At 34.4% G+C, this 19,458-nt stretch overlaps 3 protein-coding genes across 3 annotated transcripts; 2 read left to right on the forward strand and 1 right to left on the reverse strand.

The window, feature by feature from the left end:
* Positions 1-842: 842 nt before the first annotated feature.
* LOC123315994 (adenomatous polyposis coli homolog) lies at positions 843-17,556 on the reverse strand. Its single transcript, XM_044901905.1, has 17 exons — positions 17,387-17,556; positions 11,947-12,082; positions 11,247-11,312; positions 10,961-11,149; positions 9,820-10,045; positions 9,547-9,762; positions 9,373-9,491; positions 8,583-8,771; positions 7,168-8,427; positions 6,803-7,011; positions 6,502-6,700; positions 6,320-6,447; positions 6,050-6,257; positions 5,413-5,660; positions 4,672-4,715; positions 4,422-4,613; positions 843-4,370 (listed from the first exon to the last, which is right to left on the reverse strand). Exons 2-17 carry the CDS (start codon positions 12,067-12,069, stop codon positions 1,276-1,278), a joined length of 6,711 nt encoding a protein of 2,236 aa, XP_044757840.1. The 5' UTR covers positions 12,070-12,082; positions 17,387-17,556; the 3' UTR covers positions 843-1,275.
* On the forward strand, positions 12,527-15,142 carry LOC123315995 (zinc finger protein 711-like). Its single transcript, XM_044901906.1, has 2 exons — positions 12,527-13,148; positions 14,599-15,142. Exons 1-2 carry the CDS (start codon positions 13,018-13,020, stop codon positions 15,140-15,142), a joined length of 675 nt encoding a protein of 224 aa, XP_044757841.1. The 5' UTR covers positions 12,527-13,017.
* Positions 17,557-17,802: 246 nt separating the features above from the next.
* LOC123314848 (60S ribosomal protein L7a-like) lies at positions 17,803-18,751 on the forward strand. The gene has a single exon (XM_044900233.1). It carries the CDS (start codon positions 17,869-17,871, stop codon positions 18,682-18,684), a length of 816 nt encoding a protein of 271 aa, XP_044756168.1. The 5' UTR covers positions 17,803-17,868; the 3' UTR covers positions 18,685-18,751.
* The last annotated feature ends 707 nt before the right edge of the window (positions 18,752-19,458 follow it).

Genomic DNA, 19,458 nt, shown 5'->3' on the forward strand with positions numbered 1-19,458 from the left:
TATATTCAGGTTTCAGATTTTTTTTCTCAAATGTTTAAGACCTTTGCTGAGCATTGAGAAGATTCTCAATTCGTTCTATTTTCGGTTCTTCAACCAAGAACACGTTCCAAGAAAATCCCAACGAATCCTTCAAACTTCCAAGCTCGTGATCATAACGATCAAATCAAACTTATGCATCTTTATAAGAATACAGATGCGCATACTTCCGCGATTGTTTTGAGTTCCTCACTAAGCTGCATCCCAAAGATTATAGAGTACTTTATAATCTTTGGCTGCATCCACATTATGCCGCTGTGTGCCGATCGGCAAAGCCGCTGTGTATGTTGATGCACCAATCAGAGCGGCTTTAGTTGCAATTTAGACTATGCAATTTGACTGTGTGTGTGTGTTTGACTTTAGACTGCTTGCAATCATGTTGATTTGGATGCGTCTTCTCTCGTTGGCTTTACCGATGAGATTTTGACGATCGGCAAAGTCGCTCGGCATACAGCGGCATAATGTGGATGCAGCTAAGCACCTTTACACATTTTCAACGCGACTTGTTCGAAATGATCTGGCAAAGGTTCACGAGCCTTCAAAAAGTTGCATACACATTATACCGAGCGGTTTTGCCTTCCTTTGATGGAGATCGAAAGTTCAGCGATTTTTCAGCGGCACACAGCGACATGTTGGGGCAAGCCGACAATGCATCCACATACGCAGCTGTGCTACGCAGCGGCAAGGCCGCTCGGCACACAGCGGCATAATGTGAACGCAGCTAAAGGTGTTCAACAGGATTTATTTTAACTTTTTTAAATTTTGAACTTTTTCATTATCCCAGTCAAAAAAGTATAAGTCAAATACATGGAAAACTGAATTTATTCTATAAATGCTACGATTTCTCATGTAATATCTACATAGAGTACATTATTTGAATAAATAAATTTACAAATCCAACAAATATTTAAGTATAGGACTAGATATTATGGCCAAACAATTTTCATAAATAAAAACTATAAATATATACAACTTAAAAATTAGATATTCAAAAGTTCATCAACTAGATTAATCATGAAACACAAGGAACACATAAATGGCTAAAGAAATTAGACATGCAGGAAGAATATTCAATCATAAAAATTTTAAATGAAAATAGAGCTATTCAAATAAATTATTCAAAAATAAGTATCAATTATATGAATCATTATATTCTAGGGTAAGAATTTAAAAAACAATTAAAGAAATTAGACATGCAGGAAACTGAGAAAAACATCAATGAAGGTTAAAAAGTCGTATTCAATTGACCTCCTGCCCTCTGAGATTATCTTCATTATCATCCAGCCCAACAAAGGACCCTAACCTAGAAATACGTTTTGGCGTATTACTTTCTTCTTCACTTGGAACAGCGTTTGAATTCGATGCTTTACTTGATGGTTCTACCTCTGCTTCTATCCATTTTTTACTGTCTTTTTTAGTTACAGTCTTCTTTTTGCTTTCTTCAATCTTCTTCCAAATACTCGCTATTTTACTTGTTACTTGCTTTTTAGTAGAATTTGACCCGTTTAAACTCGTATTGCTATCTGATCTTTGGTACTGAATTGTCTTTTTTATTGCACCACTTTGCTGAACCTTTTCAGGTTCACTTTTCAAGCTATGGCTCGATAGAGAGCTCTGGATTCTCCTGGAAAATGTATTTTCACGGCTGTCGGCACTCGTAGAACGATTATAAATTTTTATATTCGACGGCTTGGAGTTTCTATCAGAACTAGCCGATTTGAAACCAGCAGATCGAGGAATGTTACTCTGTTTCATTGACATTTTAGGAATGGAGCTTTTGATGGATCCGGGAACAGGTATTCTTGTTACATCGGGATTTTTTCCTTTACTCTGATTGTTATTAGCAGGGAGGTCGTCCTTTGTGAAAGTACCTTGTCGCTCTAGTGGCTTAGGCGGATTTTTCTTACAATCAATTGCAGGTCGAGAATTACTAGGTTTGGTGTTCTTCTGTAGTACTGGGGAAATGGTAGTCATTTGAGAGACACCACTTCCTGAGACTGGCCTGCTGGTTGGATTTGTAGCTTTACCTTTTGTAGGAGGTCTTGATGCTATTCTACTAGGCTTTGACTGGATAGGTTTTGGTGTCGTAGTTTTGAGAGTGGAAGTCACATTTTTAACTAAATTTGATGTCACATTCTTAACTGGCTTTATCGATTTTGGAGTCACTTTATTCAGATTACTTTTGGAATATAATGCTTTTCTTCTGCCCCTTATTCCTTTAGGCTGCTCATCAGCTTCATTCCTGAGTTCTTGGACTTTTTTCTCGTCGGGTTTCACAATTTTTGGCTTTGGAGGATCTCTAATCACTTCATCATCAGAAGTAATTGAGCAATTTTCCAAAGAATCACCTAACTTGTCCTGTTCAGGTTTCTGAGGTTCATTAGGTGCAATGACTGGTATATTATTTCTGAGGCCCCAGCTCTTGTGATAAGTTCTGTAATTGACAGAGCTTCCAGAATTGGGTTCAGATTCATCGTCATTCGATACAAGGCTAATTGTTTCACAGTCAAGTATTTCGTCAAGATTAGTTTGAGCATCCTTTAGAGTTCTCACAACTTTGTTTGCTTCTTTCTCCACCATAAGATGCATTTCTGTATCATCAGCTATGGCGCATTCCCTCGCTAATAAATTAGATAGGGCTTGTGAGTCTTCAAGTGTTTGGGTTTTGAAGCGTTCCTTATTGGTCAACCTTCTTTGCAAAATATTCTTTCGAATAGAAATCTTAGATTTAGCTGGACTGGGCTCTTTAGAACTGTCCGATTCAGATTCCTTTTGTTGTTGCTGCATATTCAGATTATGGAAATTTGGTATCTGACTAACCTCCAATACTTGAGTTTGAAACCTTGACCTCTCACTCAATCTCCTCTCTTTCGGTGATAATTTGGAAGACGTCGAGTCGGTTACGAATGCCTGTGGGGCATTCACTGAGTCAACATTTTGCGAAGCAAATTTAGTCTCATCAGTTGTTATTTCCCCTCTTACAACAGGGAAACCATTTGGCACTTCATTCGAATTTTCTTCTTGATTAATTATGCTATCCTTCATCACCATTTCTGCTGCAATGATATATGTTTTGTATCTTTCTTTAGCTAATGCACGTTTTTGTTTGGATGTTAAACTCTTGTTCAAAGATTTTTGCCTTTTAGGAGTATCTTCACTACTACTAGCACTGGACTGAATCGGTGTTATGCTATTTGCATCAGAGAATTCAGTTGCGTCATTTTCAGTTTGTAAATGATTTTCTGTAACATGTGTCAAACAATCTTCAAACATTTCTGTCTCTGTACCTATCGAAGTAGTTGCTACATCAGCTAAAGAATTGCACAAGTCAGTGACTGTCACACTTAGTAACTGGCTAGATGAATCCAAATTTAGAAAACCGGAAGGCATTTTAGAGGAAACATTTCTATTTGAATACATATGAATTGGTCCATTGATTATAAAAGCCTTTTTCGAATCTGATATGTCATTTGAGTGTGTCGGAATACTCCTATTAGTTCCTCCTTGATTTACAGAATTCATCTCCTCCTTGAAAGTCATCTGATGATTAAGATTATCAACACTGGGATTATGAGATAGAGAATGATTTAAAGCCCTCTTCACCATAATATTAGAGGGTAAAGACTTTTTTCTTGTCATTTTAGGGCTGCCTGGTTTACTGTCTAGAAATCCTATCATGCTATTTGATAAGGAATTCAGATGTGATGGTGGTTGAACTTGGTCAATTTCAAAAGAGACCAAACTATTCACACTTGATGACATGTCAGCTTCCTCTTTGAAAGCTTCGGCAATCTTAGTAGCTTCCATTGCAATCAATGTGGAATCTGTCATAGTGGTTGTATTGAGAGATGAAAAATCATTTGAGACTATTTCAACTTGTTCCACTTCATTCGTACAGTTTAGGTCATTTTTCTTGGATGAAGTATTAGTTTCACTTTCACTATTAAATGATACGACATTTGGGGCACTTACAGAGATGCTTGGAAAGGTGGCCTCGTTGGGGGAAGAATTTTCATCCCAAGTGTTATCATTGTTACTACTTTTATACAAAGAATCTTTATTCTGCAGATGGGAAGATGCTTGTGAAACCAATTCGGCTGTGAAACGATCTAAAGATTCGATCATTGCATCTGGATCCAACATTCTGATATCAACATTAGCCGAATCATTGCAACTCATTTCAAGTCTTTCATCCTTCTTATCACTGAATGCCATACAACTATTTCCAGGAGAATATAAAAATTCAGGACTAGCATCCAAAATTTTGCCCAACGACTTATTTGATTCACTTTTTTTTACATTCGTCGATAGATTATCATCAATTACCGATTCACCTTCACAATTCCTGCAATGAAAATCATTATCATTACAAATAAATTATATGCCTATGCTAACAAACCCGAGAAAAAGTTTGTCTTGGGCATCATTTCTGGCCACTTTTGTATCAAGTTCTGAAGATTCAATGGAATGTTCTTGTGGTTCAGATGCATATCCAACAGAAATATGGCGGGGAAAGCTACTAGTGGAACCTACAGATGTTTCATCAGTGATATCTTCAACAAAGATTCTCGAGGTTTCTGAAAAATAGGCAATGCTTCATTTGCAAAGACCAGACAGAAGTGCTCAATTTATTACCTTCATCTTTGTTGTTTGGGGACAGACTCAATTGATTGATTGTTCTGTAAAAAAAAATATCTATAATATTCACCAATCAACTGAATGTTGTATAGGAGAAGGTAAAGCTCATCAAAATGAATCGTTTCACCAAAAATCGCCTATATAATAAAAATATTCAAGATGGCGTTGTTATAATCCACTGAAGTTTGATGCGAATTAATGAAATTTAAAGTACGGGATTGTGGAAGGCGCAGGCCGCGACAAAAAAAACCTTTAACACCCTGTATCGAAACATATACACGTATGTATAGTGTTTTAATTTTGAGCATTACATTTACTAGCGTGTTTTCGAAATAAAGAAGTTTTAGAAAAATATATTCACTAAGATGAACATAAATTGAATTATATTCAAATTTGAAGAAAATGTAGAAATCATTTTTTTATAGAATGGCTCTGAAACCCACATTACAGCTTCATACTATTTGACTATCATCCTTTGTTGGAATATTCATGTTAACAAACATTAAAAACAACAACATATTTAGGTTTACAACATGAAGTGGCAAGTAATCATCATTCCTATAAAGTCCTGATGAGAAGTTTATTGTGAAAATATGTGGGAACCAACAATCTTTCAGGTTTCTTCTAAACTCCATTTTCAAATTAGATTCCACGTGCTATTACAATAAAGTGTTTCCCAATCAAAGCACAACGCAAATAAAAACGTAAACACGCCATTAGATCGATATGTTTACTCACATTTCGGATTCTTTGGAGATGGAAAAGCGATAATCGTCTGGATCAGCAACGCTACTGAATGTTTTCCGTCTTTCGAAGAGTAAATCGTCATATTTTCCACTCAAATCCTTATTAAGCACTTCGGCGGCTTCACTCGTTCCCTCCGTTCTCATATTACTTTCTTGTTCCGAGCAGGTTGGTCCGTTTGCTTCCGCGGTTTTGACATGTGTAGCGTTACTAATTTGCCTCGTAGATACTGGCTTATCTATCTGCGGATTGAGAATAATCACGTTGGAAAGTTTGCTATGAAGTGGACAAAAATGCTTGAAGGTTGATTAAACGGTAAAAAAAAATTGATTAAAGATTACGCTAAATATTTTCTTTCAACATCTTGTATATTGGCTATTACACTGTACTATTGTCAGATAAGCTTTACTTTAATATATATGGGCGCTTTAAACTTTTCCTTATTCCGAAAAATTTTAAATGTTGAGGATTTTTTTGGAAAAAACCCCCAGGAGAAATATTCAGAATATTTTGACCTTCCGGTAGAACAGCAAGTTGAAGAGGTATGAAAATATATAAGGCAGAGTTTTCCGTAAATGTGTAACAGGCCTTCGCAGTGACGCACCCTGTAAAACAACTAAAAATAACTTACCTCATCAACGTCTTTAGGAATTTTGCAGCCAATCAAAGACTCGTTCGTCTCGAAGTTCATGTTTGAAGTTTCATTTTTTGTCACTGATTTCATAGGGGAAACTCTAGATGGCAGTCTAGACATTGGTATTCCACTATTTCTGGAAAACCTCTTCTGTGGAGACTTGCAACTCGCGAGTGAGCTCTTCATAGTGTCCAATGAAGGAGTCCTGTTTTGAAAATATTATGAATATCAATGATGACATTTTTCTCTAATTCCAGACGTACGTACCCAGAGATTTCCTTCTTCTCACTGTAATCTGTGTTGGACTTCTTCTCCCTCCCAGTGTCTTGCTTTTCACTCAAATCATCTAGGAATTCAATGTTATCTTCGATCGATTCCTCTTGATTCAAAATATTCTGAAAATAAAAAACGACAACTTTTTTGTTTGGTCTAGAGGACGTTAAACTCACTGGTCTTATATCTGTTGATGCATCTGACATGACATTGGTATCATCCACGTTTGATTCAAATGAATTGTTCCCTGTTTTGGGTTGCGGAATTGATCTTGGTATTGGCTGGGGTTTTTCAAGTGAAGCAAATTTTCTTGGTCTTGGACTTGGTTGCATTTTATGTACTGGTAGAGATGAAATATTTTCTTTCATTGCGGAACTGAAAAAAAAATTATCAAGTCAGAACCACAAAATAAATTGTATCACATTTACCAATATTTAGTAATGTTAAGAGTAATAATTATTGAAATAAAGGTTTTACCTTATATCATCATTGGAAAATGGTGGTAAACTGATTGCACCATTAACATTTTCTATGTCATTATCTTTCAAGTTGGTATTTTCGTTGCAGGTCAGTTCATTTTGCAATGAAGTGAATTCAATTTTAGACGTACTTGATCTAGGTTGAATCTCAGAATCGGAAATATCTTCAGTTGAACAATGATCTTTCTCATCCATATTAGCAACAATCTGCAAAAAACAGGTTTAAAGGTAAAGATACTGAAAAAAAAATAGAATAATATAAATTGAAGTAAATAAGTAGTTACATCAATTTACATCATAGTCGCTTATTTCAATCAAAATGATCGTCTCAGCATATCTAAAAACTAAACTTTAAATACTTACCTCTTTATTATTTCTCTTCATCTTATGTTTGTCATTATCGATGTCCTCTGTGTGCTGAATCTTATTGCTCACCCCAGAGTGTGCAACATTTCCACTTTTATTTAAATGACTTTCCTTTTCTGAATATTCCAAACAAATTTCTCTCGACTTTTCAGAGTCATTTTCAATTCCATTTAAGGGATTCCTCCTTTCCATTTTAGTAATTTTGGACATTTTAGAATCTGTAAACTTATTTGTTGTAACAGTATGTTTTTTTGGTATTCTCTTTCCTAATGTTTCACCTTCAATATGGTCACTATTTTTGGTTTTAATCGGTGTAGAGGTACATGGATTCTTTATATCAGAAATAGCATATGGCAGACTAGAGGATCCACTGCTTTGGGGTATCCTGGATTTTTTTTCACAACTAACGTTAACATGACTGTCGTTAATATTAAGACTAGCATAGGAAGTACTGAAAGACTCATCAAGAGTAGACTTAGAGTTTAAAGGTATGTCTCTTTGGTTATGTTCATTTTTGACTTTCTTTTTGTCAGAAGGTGTGTCTAAATTATCGAAAGTTTCAGTTAAACTTTGGTCCAATCCTTTGAGTAAAGCTTTTTGTTTTCTGACACCCAATGTGGGCAGTTCTGGAAGATCTAGGGAAAGGGCAGTCGAATCCATCTGCTGCACTAATGCATAACCTGGCTTAGCTGTAAGAAGATTTTTCAGTGCTGCACTGGACCCCATAGCAATCATTTTATGCTTGGAGTGGTTCAAACTTTTCAACATAGTTGGCGCACCAAGTTGCCACAGTAGTTCTTGATCTGTAGCGTTTTTAGCCGATAAATTCCAGAGAGTTCCACAGGCATTGCTAACTATAGTTAAACTTGGTGACTTGAGTTGATCTAAAAGAATTTGCAAGCAATTGTGCTCTCTCAAAATTTCCCTGTAATCATCCCTGACTGCTATTTGACTCGAAATGTTTCGAAGAATCCCGCCCGCGTTTTCTATTATAGCCAAAGATTTAGGAGCGGATTTATACAAAAGCATTTGTATTAAAAATTCTAATGCGCCCTTAACAGCACAAATTTCTGACTTATTCTCTGTGCAATGTGCAGATAAGTTCCATAATGCAGAGAGTATGGATTTAAGGGTATTCTCTTTATTATCAAGCATTGCTGACTTCATCAGAGCCTTAACACTTCCAATTTCTCTCAAGATTTCTTTACTGGAGGTATCTGCTCTCCAGGATAGATTCCGCAGAACACTGGCGGTCACCTGTAAATTTATATTACAAAATTCAAGAGTCACCTCTGCAAAATTAAACAAGAAAAGCAATAGTAATTCGTTGCTAACTGATATTTTGCCAAAAATTATTCAAAATTTTTCAAGATAAAGTGAGCTACGTGAAAAGGTGTAAAAAATAATCCTACCTGTCTCAATTCATCACAGGGGTTTCGCAACTGTACCACCAATGCTTTCATGAAATCTCTATAGGAACACAGTAAAGCTTTATTTCCACTATCACCAAAAGTGAGGTTAGTTAGTGCCATACATGCATATCGTCTCATCATGATACAATGTGTATCATCTGAAATACTACCATGTGTCGAATGTTCAGCCTAAAAAGTGTGAAAACGCTACAATAAGTCAACTGGTATAATAATAAGATTGAATTTAGTCTCACTGACGAAAAAAATGCTGTGCACAATGAAGGTAGAAATTTTATTCACCCCTTGTTAACAAAGCCAGGTCCTGCAAAATTTCGAATTTTTGTCCGAAAAAAAAGCTGTCTGTGTGTTGAGTGTGTACCGCTTTGTTTTGAACACACTACAAGTGGCAATTTTGAAGCTATCGAGCTCAATTTCGGCGGGATTATGCGGAGCTACTATCCCAAGAAGCCTATTGATTATGGTAGAAATTTTTCAAAAAATTGTTGTAGGCAAGCTACAGTGATACAATTTATCGATGTGAAAATCAGCGTTGGTGCTCATCTGATTTTGGTTATAATCGATAAAACCGTTTTCCGAGTTTTTTTAAATTAACCGGAATTTTGGATCCCTTTTCAGACATTTTTTGCTCGTCAGGTATGATGCTTTCGCAACAAAAAAAATAGAAAAAATCAAAATTTTTTCAGTAGATATTTTCATTTCAGAAGATGCTCAGATTTCATCACTAACCTGACATTCCCCCATAATTAAACATACAAAACATCTGACTTACTTCTACAAGTTTTGCGATTGTATGAATTCCTCCAAGCTGGCATATAGCCTGTCTATGTCCTTCATCAAAGGACAGTTTCATCAAATGGGCTATAGTCTGTACAGGATGTCTATCACCGTCTGAAAATGTACAGTTTAGACTGAATACACAGTTTTTCCATTTTCATACTATTACCATCTGAAAGATTCTCACATACAAATTCTACGTCATTTATCAAGGCCTCATTGTAGGCACAAACAGTCTCCAGTAACTTAAATATTCGAATTTCTCGCTTTCGCAATTTCTCATCAGTTTGAGAATGAACAAGATTATGTAGAGCTTGTGTAGCTTTTTTTCTTGTTTCAGAATCTCTATCTGACTGGACTAGTTGTACTAGAAGGGGAATGCATCCTAGAAAAAAAAAGAAGCATCATACAGAAGAAATTAAACATTAAGCGAAAAACATACCAGATTCCCTCATTGCCAAACAGCTCTCAGGATTTGTACTGAGAGCGAATAAAGTTTCCCCCATATCTGCATGTTCCTGACCGCCTAACATAGCCAAAAGGCTATAAACCATATCTACTTTGGCCTCTAGCTGTTGGGAAGATCTCATTGATTTTTCTGTTGTGATTAATACTCTTTCCATTGGAGCACCCGAACTAGAAGCGAAACTCATTACGCTTGGCATCTCCTGGAACGACACGAAAAGGAAAGTAATATTTCAGTATTTCAGTTTCTGGTGAAATACCAGAAAGTTACAAACTCTCATTTCCCTGAAATAATTTTCGTTGTTTTCACTACCTTTGTGGAAATGAGTTACCTCAAAAAATAGGGTCGAAAAATTTATGTATAGAACAGAAGTCAATACAAACATATTTACCTCAAAAAAGTCGAATGAGGTGGACATAACTCGTAATTAAAAATAAAAAAAATTTTTTAAATTTTCTAATACTCATACCAAATAATCAAACGGTTTCAATTCACAAACTGACAGTGGAAAAATTCGGCTCTAAATTTAATAATTAAAATGTAAATCGATTATCGTGAATAGAAAATTATCATTTATATTTTGGTGGGTGAAGGCTCTTCCAACAAAATAATCGATAACAAAGTTCGCTGGCATATCTAGGTATCTTATCAGTTGCATCTTTATATCTCTTGTTACTTTTAATTGCACGATAAAAACAATAAGTTTCTATATTAAAGATCAACTTTACTTTATAATAAATTGTGAATCACATATCAGGCAAGAGGCGTATTCCATCAGTTGATACATATCCTGTAAAAATGGATTTATGCATAGTTCCTAAGAACCAAGACCTAAGAAAAGAACCAATCTAATCGGCAGACGACGATGACCTGAACTCCATAGGTCAATAAGATTGTTGGCTTGTTGCTTTCTTAGGTCTTAGTTCTAAGGAACTGACTCATGCAGTGATTGCAGCCACAGCGACATACATGAACCCTATCTGCGCATACGTACATGTCAATATAACGTTTGCGGTAATAACGCGACACTGCAATAACTCTCTATTAACTATGTTTCTTCATGAAAATTTGCTAAATTTACTAAAAGTTTTCTTCGAAATCATAACATGCAACCTACCATTTGCCGATGAGAAGGTGGTTGTTTGATAGTGAGCGTGGCTGGTTCTGAATTCCACATCGTTCCTTCGACTGGCCATGTGCCATGATACAATGAAGATGAACCTCTACTTTTTTGACAAATCGGTTCGCTACTGACCGAATGATGGGCACTGTGAGCAGCTAGACTCTCATCATCGCTGGTTTCAGCCTAATATACATATGTAAATAAAAAAAGAATATTCATAAATTAAGAAACAGATCAAATTTCACCTGCTTCTTTTCATTATTTGTTATATAGCACTCACATGAATTGAGTTCTTTCCGGGTACGTCCATTGTGCGATGTATTTGGTCCTCCTTCACATTTTGGTCCTATAATAATTTATTTTTCATTGCAAGTTTTTATCTTTGAATCTAAACTAAATTTTTCGCTGAATCAGAAATTAAACGTCTTGAGGAGCAACGATTAGCTACATAACTGCAGATTCATAATATATTTTTTCAAACATTCTTACTTGGAAGCATTTCGAAAAAATGAATCTCCACATTTAATTCCATTTCAAAGAAGATACTCATCAGTTGGGATTAAATACAATATGCCATATACTGAGAGAGGAGAGAATCCTATTTTTAGCGAGTAGATGAGTTTAGATAAGTTCCAAATTGAAGATGGTAAAGGAAGAGCACGCTCTATTTCTTATTTAAACATGTATTTTGATGATCTAAGCACATGAGTATTAATTTTTTTCTTTTTTAATAATCAATTTGTACAGACGCGATCATCAAGATGTTTTTGTGAATTGTGAAGGCGAAAAACAGTTGTGAACATTTTTTTGCCCTAAGCCCTAAGTAAATATGAGCAATCTGAGGTATTTCTAACATCATTGTTTCTTTTTTATTTAAATTTTATTTTCCGCCTCTTCATTTTATTTTATTTTTGTACTGTGAATGTGGAAGCGTAATAGTCTTGTTAATACATATAAGAAAATACATAGCAGTGCTTTACCTGAGGTAAAGATGCATCTCCAAAGAGAAGGGGGTCGACTAGTTGTTGTACGTGCTGAGCTTGACGTCTCAAGCCCCGCACTTGTGCCAACAAGGCCTCATACTGAGATACTGGTAAAGACATCACCTTGCATTAACTGAAAGAGATTGAATAATTATATAATTATAATTAGTTATAAGAATTAACCAAAATCAAAGAAGCCTTCCGATTTGACTACCCAAATTCATATAATGTAGGCCTGTTTTGGTTCGCTTTTAGGATGGTTCCAGAACGGTTCAAAACAGTGGCACATTTATTTATTCAGCGTGAGCTCGCGCGTAGCATGTGTGTAGTTTCCCAAAGCATTGCTGCTCCACTACTTTGAACCGATTCGGAACCGCCTGAAGTGCGAACCAAAACAAAGCCTGTAATTGATTGATTTTTGATCTTGAGAATAAGATATGGTCCTTCAGCTTATTACGCGACTGCAATAAAACAATAGTGCGCGCCTAAGGGTTGGCTTATGCCGGTAACTTATTCCATGGCCAGTCGAAAAATATAAAAATTTCAGATTATGTAATTGCTTTATCCACAATAAAAATTGACTGCGTCAACATTTTTATACAAAAAGTAGGTAAATACAACGGGCGAGACCGCGTTACTTTTTTCTCAATCTGCATTGGCTTGTAATAGTACTTGATTAGTATTTTATGCCTTAATCTTGAGACGATACCTTATTCAATTGTGCCAATAATACAAGTACTTCCTCAACGAACAGAAAAATATCGCGGTAATAATTGTAGATACGCAAAAATGTTGAAAACCAAACATATTTGAAATCTAAGAAACATAAAAATACAAAAATATGTAGGTAAAAATAATATCAAAAATTCATACTTATATGGTAATAGCAGTAGTGTTCTCGGCCGAATTGAAATTTCAGGTCTTCAGTGAGCATGCGCAAATATAAAGACATAAAATGAAATAAAAGTAGTAGCAGAGCACAAGAAGAGTTCATTTTCAAAAAGATACCAGATCGAAGATACATATTCATTCAAGCAGTTGAGCAAGTATAGTTGATTATTCTTCAAAATGTTTGGAGAAACTGTTTTAGTTATAAACGGGCAAGAATATGTTGAAATTGAAACAGAAAAAGAAGACACTATTGAACAAAGTGTGTGTGAAGTGGAGGAGGATGATGATAATACCAGTGGTGATAAAAAGTAAGTCTGCACGTCATTAAATGTATTAGGAGTATTGCTTCAAAGTCTCGTAGAATAATGGGGTTCACTTAGAATTTTTTTTTGGCATCCTATACGGGTAGTTTAGGTCTGAAAATATCATATCTGAACAAGATTTATATTAGGATATTATATGAGGAAACAGATTTCTCTCTCTCATCATTTTTGTATTGCACATTTGCTGACCATAAGCTGATATATTTCAATGGAATCTTCATTCTCATATATTTGAAAAAAAATTTCTTTTTATGCTACTTGATTCCAGTTTACCTTCATTTTTTTTTTTTTTGAACTACATCAATGTAGTTATATTATATGAGGTGATTCATCCCCGAGTATCATCAATTTTCAGTAAATTTATAATATTTGTAATACCGGTTTTTATTGCTCAATAGATTGAAAGCTTGATTTTTTTCACAGAATAAATAATTTTGAGAATTAGGATATTCTGCTATTGTGTCCTTCCGAAAAGCAAGAACATTTTTAGGCATAATTGTCACAAAATAGTCCGAATATTCTGTACTTCGTTGTCAGCTTTTTGTATTCATATTATAACTTTCACAGTAATTTATAAATACAGTACAATCGCGTTAATATGAACACGCGGTCATATGAACCACTCCGTAATATGAACACAAAATTTTTTGTATGGAGTACCTTGTAATATGAACAAAGTAGAATCTCACTAGTATGAACTTGTTGTAACTTGTCTATTTTATTCCAAGGAATGAATTTGTTTTCACGATTTATCGTTAGTTTAATTGTGATACTTACCCTGAAAAACATACATGAAAAAGCGGTTTTATCGAAATTGTTCGCGAAGTCTAAAAACTCAGTCTAAAATAACATCTTTTTTCTCCACAAAAGATAAGTCATTATAATTAACTTTAATTTTTTATTTTTTGAATATCTGATGGTTTTTCTTTTTCAGTAGACATTTTATGTATAATTTTCATCGATATTTTTGTACTCAGTAAGAAAAAAACCTAGAGAACCTGTAAAAAAATCATTTTTCTTGACCTTCAGAAATATGAACAGTTCCTGTAATATGAACAAGCCGGAATTTTTTGTGTTCATATTAACGCGATTGTACTGTATATCGACCATCATCTTGCTGAATATGAATTTCTTCAACAAAATGATCAGAAATAGAAAAAGAAGCTATACCTTCTTGAAATAGATAATGTAATTAGGAGATAAATCAATCAACCTATTTCTGCGGGTGTGTTTATCAAATGCAATTCTCTAATTCATTCTGAATTGCAAATATTTCGAGTAATTTCATTTTGGAAACCGAAGCCATTATAAATTGGTTAATCGGGCAACTAAACTCTTGTGATACACGCTGCTGGGTATTTTGACTTATTATAGGTACTCAATATAATTAAAACTGTTTCAAAGATTTTAAACGTTTTCTGTTTTTTTTTTTCAGTACTGGGGGTCTGGAAAAGTCCGATTACGATGAACAGTATTCGAATGAAGAATGTGAAATAAAAATCGAAGAGGAAGACATCTACAAGCGAATCACTAAAAGAGAAGCAGACGAGAACAATATTAATTTCGATGGGCAATCAACGAAAATTTTGATGAGGCAGTATAGTGATTCAGCCAACGTTGATGAGCAACTGAAATTGAAGGAGCGTAAATGTGATTTCACTACTGGAGAGAATTCTTCCCTAAAAATTCACATCGAGAGTGGGCATTTGAATTCGAGGGAAAACCAGTGTCACCTATGCGATTATGCCGCGAAACGAAGAGGTTACTTGAAGGTTCATATTGAAAATGTTCATATGAATCTAAAAAAACACCAGTGCGCTATGTGCGATTATAAAACATGCGTCAAAAACAGCTTGAAAATGCACATAAGCTCCGTGCATTTGCTCATTTGCAGCTCAAACAATTCAAGTGCGATTCGTGTGAGTATATCGCAAAACGGAAATGCACCCTTAGAGACCACGTGGAAGCAGTGCACTTGAACTTGAAAAATCATAGGTGTGAGAAAACAACGTTGAATGATCACATAAGTACAGTTCATTTGAATATGAAAAAACACGAGTGTCATGTGTGTGAATATAAAACGAATCATAAAGGCACCCTTAAAAGACACATTCAAAATGTACACTTGAAACTACAAGTGTAATATAATATGTTCTGTCACAAAAAACCATGTATGTCTTAAAAAACGCATCAATTCTGTACATAACGAAACTTGATCGATCACTATACCCTCATCTATTTAGTTTCTGATTTCTTTTTATTATATAATATTATAAAATGTAATTATATTTTTGTAAAATAAAATTTTATTCCATGCAAATCGAATGAGACATTTTAATCAAACTCATACTGTTATCTAATAACCTTCCGATCATGAGGATCCGAAGACAAATTAATTTTACGGCATTTTGCTAAGCATGTGCAATAACGACCTGATATTTCGGGAAAGCAATATAAGCAGGAAATTTTTTTATGTTTTCATCAGCTCAGACATATTAAAGTTGAAAAGATTTCAGAGAATGTACTACAACTTAGCATAATAACTAATTATATATAATATAATGAATATTATACTCATTATATATTTTTGCTTGAAATGATTTGTGTTTTGATACATATACATATTGTCAATTTCACCAGTAGAAACATTGCTGAAACAAAGGGAGTTTGACAATTATATCGCGATGTTCCTCAATTTTTTTAAAATATGTATACGTCGACGTCTGAGAACCTCGAACCTTATATCGCAAATAACGTAGCATTCTTCTCCTTCAACATGGTGCTTAAGTTTGATACCCACGAATCACGTGTAAAAAGTTACTTTTATATTTCTAGGATCAACTTTTCGATTGAAATTTAGGTCACATGACCAGTAATTGCTTCAATGTTCTGTGGTTTCAATATATAGAAGAATCAAAGTGGCAAAATCAATGCATTCGATCGCAAAGCCCTATTTCAATCGAACAAAAAATCAACCCATTCAATGTGGTGTTTATTAGTATTTAATATTCAAAATTGATTCAAGTACACTCGTGAATAATTCGCTTCTAAACTTCTCACAGAAACATTTTGCGTCATGAACTTCTGATTTAAAAAAGTCCAAACGGGGATAATTTAGATTGCAATTATAAAAAATATCGCTTTGATCAAGGTGGTAAAAAGAGGCGAAAGGGTATTAATGGTAAAATGATTTTTATTTCATGAATGGAATACCTGCAACTCATTTTACAAAAAAACCTTTTTACTCAAACTTCACTGTATAACTTTTTATTAATTATTATTATTAAGTCGTCTACACTTTTGTTGTTAAGTATGTATTTTCATTCTCTAATAATAATAATAATAATAATATATTGTGTAAAACCTATGATACATCATCACACATGAAAATAATGGATATAAATTATAAATGAACGAGTATTATTGGAAATAACTGGATATACTTACCTTTCACGTTCTCAACAATAAAATCACTGATCAAATTCAATCATCTCTTCCTGTCTTTTTACAATTACACAACTACATGAATGTTTTCCCATGCAGGATTCTTTTATGAAATTAAGTTTTCATCTTCGATTTCAAATCTCAACTATGAAACTATGATGATAAACGATGCCTAATTTTAGGAATACCAGGTATTTTGTAGGTCTTCATAATTTAAAATTAACAAATTCTCGCCAAAATTTCACAACAGTCCGGTTGAAATGACTTGAGATTGTACAGTACAAAACTGTGATGTAAATTAAAAAAAATTTCATACGATTTAAGTTTTAATCATGTTGAACATATTTTCACCATAAAAACATCAAAACATTGACGATTTATAGGTTACAGCACTGCATATGACGCATAAGAACCTAAGGAAAAAATCAATTGAAGTTAACATAAAATATCTGAAAGGTGAAAAATATCTCAAAATTCTCATATTTGTCAACTTTTATTCTTTTACAAAAACTTGTGCGAAATTTCGTCGCAACGAAATCAACTATCGATTTTATGATTTCGTGGGGTGTGGGAAGCAATTCGCTAATAAATTACATTCACATTCAGCAGAACATTATAACATTCAGAATCAACTTTCCGGTTAAAAATAAAGATTATTGAAAATCACATTGGAGACATTGATATTTTTTTCATTCTTCAAAGAAAATAATATAGAAAATTGGAGCTGATGAGAACACCAATGAAAATTCAGCCGACTTTGCCATTGAACGGAATCTTACCATCATCCTTCCCATCGGTCCGTTTCCACAAATTTTTCCTGTTACGGAAAATTTTCAACACACGGTGTTTTTTTATAACTATTGAATAACCACGAAAAACATGTCAAAACACAAAACAAAACTCGACATTTCAGAACGCAACCACGCGTTGTCGAACTGTTCCGAAATTGGACGAAGAGCAGGTGACTGGTTGGTTAACAAGGAAACAAAACATTTATAATGTAATCTCCGTTACCATTAATATAATTTTAAAATTTGATCTATAGAATTAATGATATCATCATTGAAGAATTTATGTTTACTGTTTACTTTTTATTTAAATATTTAATTTCCTTCGATTAAACTAAGACTATTTTGTGTGAAACACACAAAGTTCAGTGTTCTTCTTTGGTCAGTTCACAAATCATTGTTGCAGCTTCTATGAATATTCCTTTTGGTTAAGGTGCGTGCATCAGGCGTGTTGTTGAAATAATTTTTTCAATATGGTTCAAAAAAAGATCAAAAAGAAGGTTGGGAAGAAGGTTGCTGCAGCCCCCCTTGCTGTAAAGAAAGTAGAGCAGAAAAAAGAAGTGAATCCCCTTTTCGAGAAGAGAACGAGAAATTTTGGTATTGGACAAGACATCCAGCCTAAAAGAGACCTCTCAAGATTTGTGAAATGGCCCAAGTACATCAGGATTCAAAGGCAGATGGCTGTACTACAGAAGAGATTGAAGGTACCACCTCCAATAAACCAATTCACCCAGACCGTTGACAAACAAACTGCAACTCAGTTATTCAAGCTTCTGGAAAAATACAGGCCTGAAACTGAATTACAAAAAAAGAACAGGTTAAAGGCACGAGCTGAGGCAAAGGTAGCCAAAGGTACAAAGAAGGAAACCGCTATTCCTGCTAAACCAAATACCATCAAAAGTGGAGCGAACACTGTAACTAAATTGGTGGAACAAAAAAAAGCACAACTCGTTGTGATTGCCCATGATGTAGATCCTATTGAAATTGTTCTCCACCTTCCAGCCCTTTGCCGCAAAATGGGTGTACCATATTGTATTGTTAAAGGAAAAGCTCGATTAGGTTTGTTGGTGAGGAGAAAGACCTGTACTAGTCTTGCTCTTACCCAAGTGGACTCTGGAGATAGGACCAACCTTTCCAAACTGCTGGAAGTTATCAAGACCAACTTCAATGATCGTGGCGACGAAATCAGGAAGTTGTGGGGTGGTGGACTTCTTGGATGTAAATCTGCAGCTCGTATCGCTAAAATTGAGAGAGCAAGAGCCAAGGAATTGGCACAGAAACAAGGTTAATTTGATTAACTATTGACAATAACATGCAATTGTTTATAATAAGGTATAAAATAAACAGAAAAATCATGTATAGTGTTTTATTCTCCATATTCATTCGCCTAAATATTTCCTCTTTTATCTCATAGAATTTTTCGTTTAGTGTGTAAAGATAATAATGATGTACCTTATATATGACCTCTTGGTTAAGGACTCCTAGGTATAAATTACAATGTCGATTTTCATTGATTAATCGGTTCAGTATGAAAAAGGGCATCTTCAACTCCCAATTTAAAATTTTTAGAAAAATGACACGAAATTATAGTTTTTCAATTGAAACAATCTTTGATAAAAGGTCATTCAACAACCCCTTGAACTGCCATAGTTATGCTATGCCTCAGGGCTTTTTGTATAATAGTTCCATAGAACTATTTCAATTTTAATAGGATCAAATAATCAACACCAATTGTTCTTGGTGAAACATTATCACGAATTATTTAAAAAAAATTTCGATGAGGGAGGTTTCATAGATGATATAATTAACTTTTTTATAGTTTTACTCAGAATTTGCTACTCAAAGTAGACATGAAGATTGTTCAGTGATCACTTTGTTGAGTTTCCAAATATATTCTGTATGAAATTCACTCAATTCGTCTGAATTGAATATTTCACCAAAGGAAATATAGGTTTGCATGAAACTTTATAGTATACCATGTTGACTGCTTAGAGCCCAAAATAATGTTTGATTGTTTTTTTTTTCACCAGATTACTAACTGATTATTCTCAGGAATATAACAT

The sequence above is a fragment of the Coccinella septempunctata genome, chromosome 6 (assembly GCF_907165205.1).
Source record: "Coccinella septempunctata chromosome 6, icCocSept1.1, whole genome shotgun sequence".
NCBI classification, from domain to species: domain Eukaryota; kingdom Metazoa; phylum Arthropoda; class Insecta; order Coleoptera; family Coccinellidae; genus Coccinella; species Coccinella septempunctata.

Coding starts and splice junctions, on each gene's coding strand:
- LOC123315994 (XM_044901905.1), bottom strand. CDS start 12,069: ATGTCTTTACCAGTATCTCAGTATGAGGCCTTGTTGGCACAAGTGCGG. Junction 11,313..11,946: donor GAGATGCATCTTTACCTCAG/GTAAAGCACTGC, acceptor AAATTATTATAG/GACCAAAATGTGAAGGAGGA. Junction 8,428..8,582: donor CCTGTGATGAATTGAGACAG/GTAGGATTATTT, acceptor ATAAATTTACAG/GTGACCGCCAGTGTTCTGCG.
- LOC123314848 (XM_044900233.1), top strand. CDS start 17,869: ATGGTTCAAAAAAAGATCAAAAAGAAGGTTGGGAAGAAGGTTGCTGCA.
- LOC123315995 (XM_044901906.1), top strand. CDS start 13,018: ATGTTTGGAGAAACTGTTTTAGTTATAAACGGGCAAGAATATGTTGAA. Junction 13,149..14,598: donor AATACCAGTGGTGATAAAAA/GTAAGTCTGCAC, acceptor TTTTTTTTTCAG/TACTGGGGGTCTGGAAAAGT.